The sequence below is a fragment of the Puma concolor genome, chromosome B4, assembly GCF_028749965.1.
Source record: "Puma concolor isolate L17-30 chromosome B4, mPumCon1.1.hap2, whole genome shotgun sequence".
Classification (NCBI taxonomy): Eukaryota; Metazoa; Chordata; class Mammalia; order Carnivora; family Felidae; genus Puma; species Puma concolor.
Window position 1 is genome coordinate 59,028,851 of NC_141673.1, and position 14,402 is coordinate 59,043,252.

The 14,402-nt window shown below is 60.1% G+C and overlaps 1 protein-coding gene across 2 annotated transcripts in view; it reads right to left on the minus strand.

Annotated features, from left to right (window-relative positions):
- Positions 1 to 1,166: 1,166 nt before the first annotated feature.
- LRP1 (LDL receptor related protein 1) overlaps positions 1,167 to 14,402 on the minus strand; it is an 80,715-nt gene continuing 67,479 nt past the window's right edge. For both annotated transcript variants that reach the window (XM_086713032.1, XM_025926901.2), the window contains 29 exons: positions 13,909 to 14,097; positions 13,203 to 13,351; positions 12,684 to 12,777; positions 12,447 to 12,563; positions 12,078 to 12,197; positions 11,615 to 11,737; positions 11,335 to 11,460; positions 10,805 to 10,921; positions 10,022 to 10,128; positions 9,785 to 9,917; positions 8,812 to 8,931; positions 8,577 to 8,699; positions 8,103 to 8,243; positions 7,859 to 7,993; positions 7,667 to 7,786; positions 6,478 to 6,746; positions 5,749 to 5,927; positions 5,146 to 5,252; positions 4,782 to 4,898; positions 4,166 to 4,342; positions 3,879 to 4,019; positions 3,603 to 3,776; positions 3,171 to 3,332; positions 2,580 to 2,754; positions 2,294 to 2,395; positions 2,078 to 2,142; positions 1,878 to 1,968; positions 1,635 to 1,779; positions 1,167 to 1,466 (listed from right to left, as the gene is read on the minus strand). In XM_086713032.1, the coding sequence (XP_086569158.1) occupies positions 1,326 to 1,466; positions 1,635 to 1,779; positions 1,878 to 1,968; positions 2,078 to 2,142; positions 2,294 to 2,395; positions 2,580 to 2,754; positions 3,171 to 3,332; positions 3,603 to 3,776; positions 3,879 to 4,019; positions 4,166 to 4,342; positions 4,782 to 4,898; positions 5,146 to 5,252; positions 5,749 to 5,927; positions 6,478 to 6,746; positions 7,667 to 7,786; positions 7,859 to 7,993; positions 8,103 to 8,243; positions 8,577 to 8,699; positions 8,812 to 8,931; positions 9,785 to 9,917; positions 10,022 to 10,128; positions 10,805 to 10,921; positions 11,335 to 11,460; positions 11,615 to 11,737; positions 12,078 to 12,197; positions 12,447 to 12,563; positions 12,684 to 12,777; positions 13,203 to 13,351; positions 13,909 to 14,097 (3,959 nt within the window). In that variant the 3' untranslated portion in view covers positions 1,167 to 1,325. The remainder of the gene's footprint in view (positions 1,467 to 1,634; positions 1,780 to 1,877; positions 1,969 to 2,077; positions 2,143 to 2,293; positions 2,396 to 2,579; positions 2,755 to 3,170; positions 3,333 to 3,602; positions 3,777 to 3,878; positions 4,020 to 4,165; positions 4,343 to 4,781; positions 4,899 to 5,145; positions 5,253 to 5,748; positions 5,928 to 6,477; positions 6,747 to 7,666; positions 7,787 to 7,858; positions 7,994 to 8,102; positions 8,244 to 8,576; positions 8,700 to 8,811; positions 8,932 to 9,784; positions 9,918 to 10,021; positions 10,129 to 10,804; positions 10,922 to 11,334; positions 11,461 to 11,614; positions 11,738 to 12,077; positions 12,198 to 12,446; positions 12,564 to 12,683; positions 12,778 to 13,202; positions 13,352 to 13,908; positions 14,098 to 14,402) is intronic.

Genomic DNA, 14,402 nt, shown 5'->3' on the forward strand with positions numbered 1-14,402 from the left:
TCTGTGAGGATGTTTGCGCTTCAGCAGCAAACTCAGGCACAGAGAGCTGTGTGGGACCACCCTGAAGGATCAGAAAGCCCTTGACAACCCCACTGTGTTCAGTTCTTACAGTGGGATTTCTCACTGTGGGAGATCGTTTTGGGTAGGGCTGGTGGTGCCCTGTAAGCGACAATGCAGAGAAACGGATTTGGAGTTACTGTCCTAGAGCCACAGGGAATACAAGATCCAGAAAGGTGAAGTCACTGGCCCAAGGTCACACAGCCAGGAGAAGCAGATCTTCCTCATCAAGTCCAGTGCCACCCCCTTCCCCTGCCAGCCAGATGGAGAGGGAGGCAGCTCAGGGAGAAGGGCACTTCTCAAGACCAGACTCTCCAGTCCTGCCTCCAGCACAGAGCACGTCTCCCTCTGGTGGCCGAAGCAGGCAAGCACAGCCCAGCTCCCAGAGTCTGACACTCATAGGTAGACACAAATGGCTTTTTTCTTTCTTTCTTTTTTTTTTTTTTTACAATTTTATTTATAACAATATCTGTGTTATTTAGTTGTAAAGGAATTCAGCAAAAATTATTAAAACGTTCATGTCCCCAAAGCGGGGCTGCCCGCTTACCCTTTCTTGGTGTGCCCCACTTCCTCCTCATCCCCAGGGGAGGGAGGAGGAGGCTGGGGGACTGTTTACCAAAGAAAGTCTCCAGCCCTGGGAGCCGCGGTGGGGGCACTGGAGAGAGGGAGGGCCTGTCTGGGAGGGGTGTTGAGCATGGCCATCTCAGGTGCCCCTAGAGTTGGGGGCTGGAGCATCGAATGGCATCCCCCAAGAACTAAAAAATTCCATCCTTTCCTTGCTACTTCAGCCAGAGCCAAATCTTCCAGACAGGGGCAGCAAAGGACTCTCCCTCCCCAGAACTGGCCCTCAGAGAGCTGGGAGGGATAAGATGGGGGTGGGGGCGAGAGAGGGGAGAGCCTTGACAAAGTGTCTTGAACAGGGAGGGGGGCAGCACCACCAGCTCTCCCAGTGGGGGTGCATTTTGGTGGAAGGTGGGAGGTGGGTACCTGTGAGCCACAGGAGCCCCCAGAGTCCTCCCTGCCCCCCTCCCTGAAGGCAGCATGAGGGGGGTGCTGAGGAGCAGGCAGGAAGGAGGAGAACGGAGAGAGATAATACTGTGCTCGCTTGCTCACTTGCTCACTCACATATAAAAAGTAATTCCTTCATTTTTACATTTATACACCCCGGCAGGGCCGAGGAGGGGCTGGCTGGGCAGGAGGGGGCTCGTTGAAGGACTTCTCTGGCAGGGGGCAGGAGGCTCTCTGGGCTGAGTCCAGTGGTCAGGGCCCTATGCCAAGGGGTCCCCTATCTCGTCCTCAGGACCCCGGCCCAGGAGTTCTCGCTTCTCGTCCGTGCTGGCCAGGGAGTGGCGGCTGCCGTGGCCACCCATGTAGAGTGTGGCATACACAGGGTTGGTGAAGTTGGTGGGCTGCAAGGTGACAGAGGGTTCAGGTGGGGCGCAGGGGATGGGATCTGTGGCCCAGGCGCCCTACCTCCCCCGCCTCCATTCCATCATCCGACTCCGTACCCTCAGTCACCCCACCCACAGCCTCTTGTCCCTGCCCTGGAAGCCTCCTCCTCTGTCCTCCCAGCTCACCTTGTCAGGGTCCAGTGCAAAGTCAGCATCCAGTAGGCCCCCTACGTCGTCAGGCTCCCCGCCTTCATACATCTTATACGTGGGGTTCCCAATCTCCACATTCATGGCCCCATTGGTCATCCGCTGGTGCTGGAAGCCCTTAGCCCTGGGGGAGGCAGGATTATAAGGGGGCAGGGATGATAGGAGGGCAAGGTTAGGGTGATAAATGAATAGCCAGAATTTTCCAGACTCTCCACAACTCACCCTCGGACTCGCCGCTTGTACCAGAAAACCACTCCGGCTACCAGAAGCACCAGCAGCAACAACAGCAGAGGGATGAGGATAGAGGCCATATCTGGAGGGGAGGAGGTGGGAAATTGAGTCAGAGAGGCTCAGGGAAGTGAGGCCCAAATACCCCTGCTCCAGGTCCCTGAAGCTCTGTCTCCCCGTCCCCTGCCACCTACGTCCAGGCTGCTGCTGGCTGACCACCTGCTCCTCACACCGGGGCCCGGCCATGTGGGGTGGGCACCTGTAGACAGGAGGGGCAGAGCTGAGTAGGCACGACCTCCACAGTCATGGCTGCCAGGGGACTGGGAGGGGCCACAGGGTCCCGAGTGTCCCGCTCAGATTTGGGGAGGGGGAGATGGTCTAGGTCTTAGAAAGGCTCAGGTCCAACTCACTGGCACTCAGGCATCATTTTGCTGTTCATGGTACAGGAACCACCATTGCTGCAGTGGCCAACACAGGTCAGACAGCTGGGGGCCACCCGGCCATCAGAGCAGCTGCAGGAAGGAATGACAGGCTGGGTGGACTGGGAGGGGGTGTCTGAGGTGCTGAGGAAGGGGTGGGGCTGTCGGAAGTGCTAAGGAAGGGGCAGGGCGGGGGGGGGGGGCAGGCCAGGGAGCGTGAGGCCAGGGCAGGGCAGGGTCAAGGCCGGGCAGAACCGTGGGGGCAGGCCCCACTCACTTGCAGGTGACGTCCCCACTCTGCTTGTTGACCACACAGGCTCCATCCAGACAGCGGCTGCACTTGTTTACCTCGCACCTCGGCCCCTCGAAGTAGGCGGTGCAGCGGCACTGCCGGGAGCCGTCGGCGGCCATCTGGCACGTGCCAAAGTTCTCACAGTAGCTGGAGCACTGCCCTGCGGTTGGGGGGTGGGAGAGGAGGTGCCTCAAGCCCCACCCTCATGAGGGTCCTCCACAGGTGGTGGGTGGGGGGAGCCAAACACTAAGGGGACTCCTAGGTCTTTTAGGTGACTCTCACCTCCTCCTGAGCCCCCTGCTGCCCCCCTCCCCGGTCACAGGTTTAGAGTATAAGGACGTCCCCAAATAGCCTGGCAGGGCACTGCTTTCGCTTGAATAATCCTGATGCCAGAGGGCTCACCACCTTGGGAGAAGTGTGCTGACACCTCTACAGGGATGGGGGGGATCACCTAGAGACTGCTTGAGCTGCAAATGGCCTCCCTCCCCAGAATCTGCCTCTTGACCATCACCCTTGGCTCTAGGTCCCCGAGCTCCCGTCATCCCCTCCCTTGGGGCCCAAGGATGGCTCACTCACGGTACTGGCAGCGGTCACCCAGGAAGCCAGGTAGGCATCGGCACTGGGGCTGGTTGCCCTGGTTGACGGTGCAGGTGCTGTTGTTGGCACAGTAGCCCGCACACACCTGCTGGGTGCATTTGGGGCCCGTGAAGCCCGTGGGGCAGCGGCACGTGGGCATGCCTGGCGGGAGAGGATGTGTGAGCGGGACCGTGGCCCACCCAGGCGCCGGCCCCACTGGAGGGGACCAGGGCTGGGAGGCCCGGGTGGAAGGCACGCAGCAGAGGAACGGGGGCACTGGGGCTGTGGGTTGCGGGCAGAAGGGGAGACAGAGGGGGAGCAGGGTGGGACAGGGTCTGGGGATCCGCCCCAGGCGGAACCAGTGGGCTGAGAGGCGGGAGGCTGGGGCTGAGGAGCCGGGCGCAGTCTTGGCGGGAGAACTGAAGGCCGTACCAGAGGGGGAGGCAGCGCAGGTGCCCCCGTTGCGACAGTACTCCCAGCACTGGTCCAGCTCACACTTGTCGCCTGTGTATCGGGGCTGGCAGCGGCACTTGGGCTGCCTCCGTGCATTGAGGAAGCAGCTGCCGCCATTGAAGCACTGCAGGTTACAGGTTCCGGGTCGAGGAGCTGCGGGAAGGACCATCAGGGCACAGAGCCAGGGGAAGAGGGGAACTCAGGGAAGAAGGTCCCGGGGCAGAGGGTGGGGACCCGGGAGGGGCACAAGCATACCATCTGGTGGTGGCGTGGGCGAGGGCACGGCCACACAGGTGCCATTGTCCAGCCGCTTCCCGTTGGGACAGGTGCAGACGGGCCCGCTGGGGCTCAGCAGGCAGAGCCACTCACACTTCTTGCGGTCACAGGGGTTGGTCACTGCAGGTGTGGGCAGGGGTGGGAGGATGCTGAGCCTCGTGGACCCAGAATGTCCCCGCCACAATGCCCAGGACCCGAGGCTACAGCCTGGAGACTCTGCCCCCAGGCCTTCCCGGGCCCAGACTGGGCTGTCCCCCTGTGCCTACCTTCAGGCTGTTTGTGTTGGTGGTACAGGACCACATCAGAGGCGTGGCTCAGGCCCCCTGTCAGGTTGATCAAGGGGCTGTGTCCAAACTTATGAATCTTGAAGACACGATTATTAATGTAGGTGACGCCATAGATGTAATCCTCAAAGACGTCGATGCTGAAGGGGTGACTTAGGCCTGGGGGAGGAGGTAGACTCAGAGGGGACTCAGGCCCTGGTCACTCTCCAGGACACCTGGGCTCCTGTGGCACCTCAAACTCAACACATCCTGTTCCACCTCTTGTGGCCACTACTGGCAAAAGGTCCCATCAGCCCTAGATTTCTGCGGTCAGGAAGGACTTCTGTTCCCTCTCCCCACATCTACTAAGCTCCTCCTGCGACCTCTGTTGCTTCCATGCAACTCAATGTCATTGGTAGAATGAATGAATGGGCAAGTGGGCCAGAGGGTGCAGGGCTGGTACACAGGGAGTCCAGTGGGGGTAGGCCTGGAAGGCACTGTAGGACTGTTGGGGGCCAGGATGAGGAGGATGGCAGGTGCTGGGTGAGGCCTTTGGACTCAGTGGGGAGGACAAGAGGCCCGAGGGCAGCGCTGGCTGAGGCTGCTCTAGGATGCTGACCTCGTTTGCTGTCAGCAGCCACGATGGGGTCCGTGCCATTGAGCCGGATGCTGCCGATGACTGAGAGCTTGGCATCTGCCCAGTACAGCCTTTCATTGTGATAATCCACAGCCAGGCCTGAGGGGAGGCAGAGAGCACTGTGAAGGCCCAGCCTCTGCCACCCCAGGCTCGAGGAAAAGCAGAAGTGTCTCCATGTTTGGGACAGCTCTACCCTGTTCCCATGACCACTCCCAGTCACTTCTAGAAAAAGCCTCCATAACTCATTGCCCATCCCAGTCCAAGCCCCTCCTCCTCCAAGCCTTAACGTGACCTCAGGCTCAGCAAACCCACCCCTCCCACACCCCTTGCCCCTGCCTCCACGGACCTGTAGGCCATTGGATGTTGTCCTGTACCAGTGTCTCCCGAAGGGTCCCGTCCATTGCTGCCGTCTCAATTTTGGGGTGATTCCCCCAGTCTGACCAGTACATGGTGCTGGGGAAGGAGAAGAATTGAGCATGGGTAGGACCTGAGGGCTGCCAGAGCAGGCTGAGCAAGATGGGCCACCAGGTTGTGGCTTGGGCATAGGGACTGCTGGGTATTGGGAGGAGAGTGTTCTGTCTACCTCCTCCAGAGAGAACGAGGGGAGTCAGGTCCCTGATCAGGTTAAGGATCTTTTACTCTAAAATTACAAGGTGCGAATCCAGAGACATCAAAGTGGGCAGAGCTGCCCCCTGGAGCAAACAAGCAGCCCAAACTTGGCTGCACATGATGGCCAGGCAAGTGGAGGGCAGGCCCCTGCCTGAGCAGGCCAGCTGGGGATTCTGGGCAAAGGCGGCACCGGGGAGCACCAAAGATGGAGGTGGCCTGAAGGCCCAAGGGCTGGAGGAGGACTCTGATCCCAGGGTGGTCTGGAAGGGGAGGGACGCACCTGGGGATGCTGGGCTGCCCCAGAGGCTTCCCTGGCCTTCCCCCCGGGACCCCCGCATACCCTCTCAGTGGGTCCACCACAATGGCGTGCGGCTCGTCGATCATGCCCGAGATGAGCGTCTTGCGGTTCTCGCCCTTCATTTGCGCCACCTCGATCACATCTCGGCCTGAGTCAGTCCAGTACACGTTCCCGGCCACCCAGTCGACGGCGATGCCCCGTGGCATCTTGAGCCCTGAGATCTGAATGGGGGAGGGTGATAATGTCAGGGGCTACCACCTTTTGTCTTCCTGCCCATTATCCCCACCTGCACCTGCCAGCTCGTCCCTGTTAAAAAGTCATCCCAGATTGGGAGCCGGTTCTCTGATTTTGAAGAGGTTCAATGGACACTTACCTTATGGGCCATACCTAGAGCTTTCACATGTTTTGCTGGATGAGATATTATTACCTCGTTCTACTGAGGAACAAAGGCCCAAAGAGGTCAAATAGGTGGCTGAGACTGACACAGTGGATGGCGGTGACAATCAGGAACTGAACGTGGCTCTGATGCTGAAGGCCAGTGCGTCCATCGTACCCTGCCACCTTGGGCTGCAATGTGGCAGAGCCAGCTACTGATAATTCTCAATGCTCTGTCCTCCTGTCGTGCCCACAACATAATCCTGAATGCCTTTGCCCGTCAGTCTCACCCTTTGCCCCCTTCCACTGTCCTTTTCAAACCCTGCTCTGAACCCTCTGGTCTTTGCAGTCTTCCCATCCAATCTGTGGAGATCCCATCCCGGGTGGGGTGCTCACATTGAGGTGGGTGACACCCCGGTCAATCTGTCGCCGGTGGCGGTTGGAAGTGGTGGGAGGTGCGGCAGGTGGCAGGCTGCGGTAAGAGATGGTGCCTGTGTGCCAGTTGGTCCAATAGACACGGCCAGCCTTGACATGGACATCCATGGCATCAATGCGGACACTCTCGTCACCCTGGAAGGCCTGCTCGTAAGCCGAATGGGGGTGACTGGGGAACAGGCTGCGGATCTCGTTGTCATCGGCGATGTATAGGACCTGATACTCAGAGCCTGGAGGGGCAAAAGTCCCGGTGTCAGGTGCAGAAAAAGGCAGGGGCAGGAGGCCAGGGCTGGGGGATGCCAGGCCTGGTGCCGGGATGTACTCCCTCCTCTCCTTCCCTGAGCTGGTCCAATAGGACCCGCTCCTCCAGGAAATCTTCTCTGCCTCTTCAGCCTCAGGGACTTCTGTCTCCTCATTGTCACTGGCTGGCATCACCACACTGTGCTACATGCTGTCTGATATATGCCCGTGGGCACACATGCATGTGGGGGTGTGTGTGCACTGGCACGGAGGGGTGTAGGCACGCACCGGCACGTGAGTGCACCTGGACGGGCGTGGTGGGGCTGTGTATTCATACATGCCCTCGTGTGCACATGGATGTGTGTGCACAGGTGTTTGGGGGTGTCTGTACACAGGCAGGTGCAGGTGTGCGTCAGAGCATATACACGTTCCCACCCCCCCCAAAAGGTGAATGAGATGATAGTTGTGTTAACTCAATGAAGGGAAACCTTTCACTAGGTGTACATACATCAAATCATCACCTGTTCACATTAAATATCTGACAGTTTTGTCAATTATAGCTCAATGAAGCTGAAAATAAGAAGCAAAGGGGCTAGCTACAACGTGATTGTGTGGTGATGCGTGTCTGTGTGCTCTCCTCCTGGGAGTGGCGGGTGAAGAGGCACATGTGGGATATGGGTATGTTGCCCCCACCCCAGACTTCTCCAGATGAACCAGCTCCCCAACCAGCACCCCGTGCACTGATGCCAGCCTCTGTGCTGCTGGCAGCTGGGCCCGTGGGTCTGGGCTCCTGCGCCTGGGCATGGGTGTGCCAAGGGGAGCACGTCCATCCACGTTAGCCCCATTTACACTCTGGTGTTGCACAGCCCCACCCACTCTTTCTGTCCTCTTCCGGCTGGTAGGCTGGTACCTTCGGCCTTGCAGGTGTTGTGAGTCTTCATGAAGTTGCGGGCGCAGCTGCAGAGGTGGCCACCCTTGGTGTTGTTGCAGAGCTGTGAGCAGGTGCCGAAGCGCAGGCACTCATTGATGTCTGAGGGTTACAGGGGAGGGTCATGGAGAGTCCCGGGTTTCTTCCCGCCCCCTCTGAGTCCCGCCTTCTTACCTTGGCATCCGGGCTGGCCTGGCACAGTGTGGAAACCCGAGCGGCAGGCGCAGTAGGCGGCTTTCTCGGTGCGCACGCAGCGTGCCTCATCCCCGCAGATGCTGGCGTTGGTGGCGCAGCTGGTCAGCTTGGGGTCTGTGGGGGACAGAGTGGGCCCTCTCTCCTGAGCCACCTGGGCTTGGGCCTGGGTTCTCTGGCCCTCCGCAGGCCCCCCGCCGCCAGCTCCTTAGCACGCAGGGCTCACCGATGCTGCAGTCCTCCTCATCAGAGCCGTCCCCGCAGTCATCGAACATGTTGCAGCGCAGCGAGGAGGACAGGCAGCGCTGGTTCCGGCACAGAAACTCCTTCTTGTCTTTGCAGTGGGGGGTCTGGGCCGTGGGGGGCTCTGGGGAAGGTGGGGGCTTCAGATCTGGATATTCACCACCCCGGGGCCTCCTCCCCTAGCCCCCTCCCAACCCCCCCCCCCCCCACTCTGTCCGGGGCTGTTTGTCAAGCTTCAGGGGATGCTCCACCTCAAGACCTAGGGCACCGGGCAGCCTCCCTGCCTTCCTCAGAAGCCTCTCTCTCCCAAGGAAGGGCCCCCAGACTCCCCACAATGGATACTACTCCCCCCCCCCCCCCCCCACCGAGTTTCCACCTGGCCCGCCGCCACCTACTGTGCAGTACCCAAACTATCACCCCCGCCCCACCAGGCTGCTTCCACCGGCCCCCTGCTCACCACAGTCCTCCTCATCAGTCCCATCCCCGCAGTTGTCGGTGCCATCGCATTGGCGCCCGATCCACAGGCAGACGCGGTCGTTCTTGCAACGGAAGGGCCGGTTAGGAGGGCACACAAACCTGGCTGCAGGGGTGAGAGGGGACAGAGCCAGAATCAGCCTTGGGGGCGGGCCTGCAGCGCCCGGGGAGCATGAGAGCCCCGCCCCCCGCCCTGGGCCCCGCCCCCCCAGCCTCACCGCACTCCTCCGGGTTTTCGTCTGAATTGTCCCCGCAGTCGTCCTCGCCATCGCACTTCCACGCCAGGGGCTTGCACAGCGTGTTGTTGCACTGGAACTCGTCCAGGGGGCAGGTCCGCACTGGGCGCCGGGGGCGTGCAAAGAGCCAAAAATGAGCCCTGAGCCCCAGGCTGGCTGCTGGGGGGCAGGATCTTGCCCAGGCCCTTCCCACCACAGGAGGTGGCCCAGAGGGGTCACCAGGCAAGCAGTGGTACAACCAGAATGAACCCAGGTCTCCTACCTTTATACCTGCTGGGCAGCTGAGCAGAACTGCCTCCTCTGGTATTTAGGGGAGAAGAGGCCTTTTTGGGGACGTGTGTACAGAGAGGCCAAGAGTGCCCTCTTTCTCTAGTGGTTGTGGCAGGGCACTGGGGCCTACTGCAGTTCATGGCAGGCAGAAGGGAGGAGCACTGGGCTGGGAGTCAGGAGACCCAGGTTCCAGACTATCAAGGCAGAGCCAGGAAGTCTGTCCTCATTGTTGGGTGGGTCTCTGCTCTAAGCCCCAGGCTTCCCTTACCCAAGCTTCACAGTGTGGCCTCGGGCCACTGAGCCCAGCCAGGTTAGCCAGGGGCAGGCACTGTCTCGTTGCTCCCGGAAAGCAAAGTGAACAAGGACTCTGTTTGTCAGGGCAGCCGACTGCCCTGTAGGAACTTGTGGGGTGGAGTCTGGGTGGACACAGCCAACAGGTTTCTGCTGGATTTTGGTCCAATTGGCCCCTTGACTAAGTGCCGTTGTGGAGGGAACAACCTGTCCCAACGTGTACCCAGAGGCCCTGTGTGTTGTTCACTGCTATATCCCCAACGCCTAGAACGGTGCCTGACACATGGCAGGTGCTTAAGAAATATTTTTTGTATGAACAATGACTACAGAAGACAAAGAATGAGGTGAATGACTGGGCCACATGGTGGGGTGGGGGGTGGTGGCAGGGCCTCACCGCCAGTGCCACAGGCTTCCTCATCACTGCCGTCCATGCAGTCGGCATCCGCATCACAGCGCCAGCGCAGAGGGATGCAGTGACCACTCTTGCACTGGAACTGGTCCATGTCACAGCGGGGGGTGCAGTCTTTCTGCGGGCACAGGAGCAAGCATCCTGGTCAGATGGGGGCACCCCTGTAGCTCTGTCCTGATTCTTCTGAGGCCATCCCTCCCTCCTTCTCCTCTCCCTACACACCTCGTCTGAGCCATCTGCACAGTCATGGTCCCCATCGCATTTCCAGCGCCCAGCAATGCAGCGGCCATTGGCACAGGAGAACTCGCTCTCAGAGCAGGGCCGAGGGGCTGGAGAAGGACAGGGGAGAAACATGCCCCAGGAGGGTGGGCACAGGGACTCAGCCCTTGGAGTATCTCCAGCCCTTGGCAGAACAATACCACCCGTCCTTGTGTCCCTGAAAGCCACAGTTGACTGGCATAATGACCACACCAGCCAACTGGCTGCCCTCATGGGATCAGCTGGGTACAGAGGGAGCTCACACTTACCCCTCTGGGGCAGACACACGAGAGAGGGCATGGGTCCCTGGCTCTGCCCTCGGGACAGACTGTGTGCGGGGGGTCGAGGGGAAGAGGAGAGGGACAAGACCACTAAGACAAGCACCAGGGTTTAGGGAGAGGCCAGTAAAGGATGATGGGCTGAGGCACAGCACGGGGACGGACGGGTGGGCTCTGGGGCAGTGGCAGGGGGTGTGGTGGGAGCAGGGGCACATCAGAGACACCTACCTCTGCAACCCCAAGAGGACAGTGTGAAAATGGAGAGAAACATGAGATGAGGTGAAATGGCACAAACTCAAATACACGACATGGAGTGGGGTGGGGTGGGGTGAACAGGGAGGGGGCACCTGACCCCCAGCCCTGGGAGGCAGCCACCTGCACCGGCCAGCCTGGTGGGGACAGGGGTGCTGAGAAGGGAGGAGCCCCAGGTCTGTGGGGGTGGGGCGGGGCGGGGGGTGGGGGGACATACTGCAGCTCTCCTCGTCTGAGTTATCCCCACAGTCGTTGTCATAATCGCACTGCCAGCGCCCTGGCACGCAACGGTTGTTCTTGCAGCGGAACTGGTAGGGCTCACAGGTGCGCTCGTCTGGGGAGGCAAGATTGGGAGGCAAACATCGGGGCAGTCAGGGACAGAGCGGGGACAGGCCCGAGGGTTTCAGACAGGCATGGGCAGGATGGCCAGGAGTGGGAGAAAGATCAGCGGAGGGAGGCCAAGCAGTGTTCTGAGATTCGAGGAGGTTATGGGGCCTTGCGGCACACGAGTGGGAGGAGCTGCTTGGGGGAGGGGATTAACGGAGCCCCCTCTGTTAGGCGGGCAGAGAAGATTCTGTGCGGGTATGTGCTGAGGAAGTGCCGGTGGAGGCAGGGACGGGGAATCAGGCAGGGGGTGGTGGGCACGGGAAGCCGAGTGCCAGGCAGCTTGAGCCCCAGTCAGCAGGTGGCCTGAGTCCTGTCCAGGCCGGCTGCCTTCCCCTGAGAGCGGGGTCTGGGGAAGCTCACCACACTCCTCCTTGGGCTCGTCGGAGCCGTCCCCACAGTCGTCCTCTCCATCACACTTCCAGCGAGCGGGGATACAGCGGCCGGAGTCCTTGCAGCGGAACTCATCCACTCCACAGGTCATCTGGGCTGCAAGGGGGCGGCTGGTGGTGAGGGGGAGGATCCTTGCAGGAGTGCGCCGGGAGGGCAAGGCAGTGGCCGCTGGTCACCCAGGGTGGGGATGAGGTGGGAACAGCAGACGCAGTGGAGGGAAGGTGGGCTCTGGGGGCACCAGGCAACTCACTGCAGTTGGCAGGCTCATCGCTGCCATCCACGCAGTCGTTGTCCCGGTCACAGACCCAGACTCGGGGGATGCAGCGTTTGGTGATGGAGCACTGGAACTGGTTGGGGGCACAGGTCACTTCGGCTGCAGGGTAGGGGGAGAGAATGAGGACCTGCCCATTTTTCCCCCACCACAGTTTGAGATCACCGTCTTCTCCCTCTTCCAAGCCCTGGCCCTGGTCCCACCAGAAATTTCTTAGGAGAAACGGACAGTTTACCTCCAATTTTGGTGCTTTTTGTTTTCTGAATCTGCACCTTTTCCCAGCAAACCAAGTCACACCCTGTATAATTTATGTCACCCATCTAATAACATTACTTGACAGCCACATGGCCCAGAGAAGCGGTGGGTAGACTTCAGTGTGCAGTGTGTTTCTGTGTCTGTTTCCCTGCCACCCCGCTCCCTGCCCACAGCCCCGGGCACTCACGGCAGTCCCTCTCGTCCTCCCCGTCTCCACAGTTGTCCTGCCCATTGCAACGGAAGATGCCGGGGATGCAACGGTTGGTGTTGGTGCACTTGAACTGACTGGGCAAGCAGACGTGGATATCTGTGGGAGGTAGGGAGGAGGGTGAGGTAACTAATGGGGGGTAGAGGATTCGGGAGCAGCGAGGGGGCACCTCATCCCCTCAGTGGGAGCATGCAGGTTCAGGGCCTAAAGCAGCAGGAGTCCAGCCTGGAGAGGAGGCTGCTGTGGGCTGAGCTTCCTTGTCCTTGGAGTTTAGTAGGAAACCTCCAAGTTCCGGGGAAGGAGAAAGGGGGAGGGAGGAGGGCAGACAGTGGCTGGGCAGTCCTTTACCGCAGTTGGCCTCGTCACTGTTGTCCTGGCAGTCGTTGTCCCCGTCACAGATGAAGGCAGGGTTCGTGCAGATGCCTGTTGAGCACTGGAACTGTCCTGGGCGGCACTTGAATTCGGCTGCCAGGAGGGGAGCCGCAGAGTCAGAAAGGCTGGGGCTGGGCATGGCCACTCAGAGCCTGGAGAGTCAGGCTGCCCCCGGTGCAGGACCCTCTTGCCACCCCTGCTCTGGGCACTTACGACAGTCCGGGGGCTCGTCTGAGTGGTCCCCACAGTCGTCCTCTGTGTCACATTTCCACCAGAAGGGGATGCACTTGTCATTCTTGCACACAAACTGGAGGGCAGGTGGGGGCAAGAGGGGTTGGTGGGGGTCTGGGGAAACTCAGGAGACTTTCTTTTGGGGGGCTGCGATGTTTCAAAGAAGCGGGAGGACCAGGGTAATTTGTGGAGGTGCTGAGCTGGATGGAAGGTTGGGGTATGATGAGTGTGGGAAGGCCAGGTGATGGGGTATCTGTGTGGGGGCCAGGGTGGGGGGTGCTGGTAAGGGAAGGTCAGGGTTAGGGTGTGGGGGTGTTTGTGTGAGGTGACAGGTATAAAAATATTGCTGTGGGGAGACAAGAGGTAGGCAAGAAATGTGGGGGTGTTAGCGTGGGAAAACCAGATGCGTGAGGACATTAGAGCGGGTGTTGGGGTCCGAGGAGGAGTGGAGGTTGGGGGAACGAGGCATTGGTGAATGGGGGTCAAGGGGAAGAGCCTCACCTGACTTGCTGTGCAGTTGGACACACAGGTGCGCCCATCGCTGCCCAGGTAGAAGTTGGTAGGACAGGCACATTTGTGGCCCCCACCGGGGGACAGTAGGCACAGGTTGCTGCAGCCGCCATTGTTGACCTTGCACGGATGATTGGGCACTGCCAGAGAGAAAGTGGCTAACGGGCAGCCGACTGGACCCAGTATATGGGTCAGGGCCCCCTGAGCCACTGCCCTCTGGCAGAATGAGGGCGGCACTCACTGATGCCACATTTTCTGGTCTTCTGAAGGCTGCCTAGCCCACTCTATTCTGGGCAGAGGCAGGACAGATCCAAATCCTACTCCTTTAGGAAGGAGCTGAAGCCAGAGAAGGGAGACGACTCTTCTTGAGGTCCCAGGATCAGGCCAGCCCTGCAGCCTCATATGCTGCCTCACCTGTGCCCTCCCTCGGGTACGGCCCGCCTGCCTTTGGGGTCCTGCCTGGGCGGTCCGCACCTGGACTGGCCTCAGGGGCTTGCTGCTACAAGACTCCTGGGATGGACCCAGGCTGGGCTGTAGCTCCTGAGAGCCTGTCGATAGCCTCCCTAATTTCCCAGTGTCTGGCAAGCACTGCTCAGGCAGTGCTAGAGAAGAACCAATCCTGCTGGGCCATATCCTTCCCCGGGGGCCCCCCATGCCAGGCTCACTCTTTGCTGGCTCCCACCCCTTGACTGCTCACCATCTGGCTGGCGCAGGGCGTGGAAGACATGCAAGTCCATGGGCCGGTGCAGGGTGCTGATGAGGAGTGTCTTGTTGGTGCCCGTGGTCTTGTGGGCTCGGTTGATGGACTTTGTCTCCCAGTCGGTCCAGTACACGTAGTCCTCAAACAGGGTCAGTGCGAAGATGTGTGGGATGTCCTGGCTTAGCACTGCAGACGGGGAGGGAACGGGCCCAGCAGCCGGTTAGCGCCTTCCCTACTGGACATCCTTAACCCTACAATAACCCTGTGAGGTGGGCGCCAGCCCCTGTTCCAGATGGTTAAGTGGCTTCCCAAGGTCGCACAGCTAAGTGGCAAAGCTGGAACTCAAACTCAGGCCTTTCTGACAGCAGGTTCCTGCTCTGTAATATTAGAGGATGCCCTGTGCCGAAGCATCCCAACCCCAGGCATCCTACTCCTGTCTTTCTCGGGGCCCCGAACTGTGCATGAGAAGTAACTTCTCTTTCTCCTTCAGA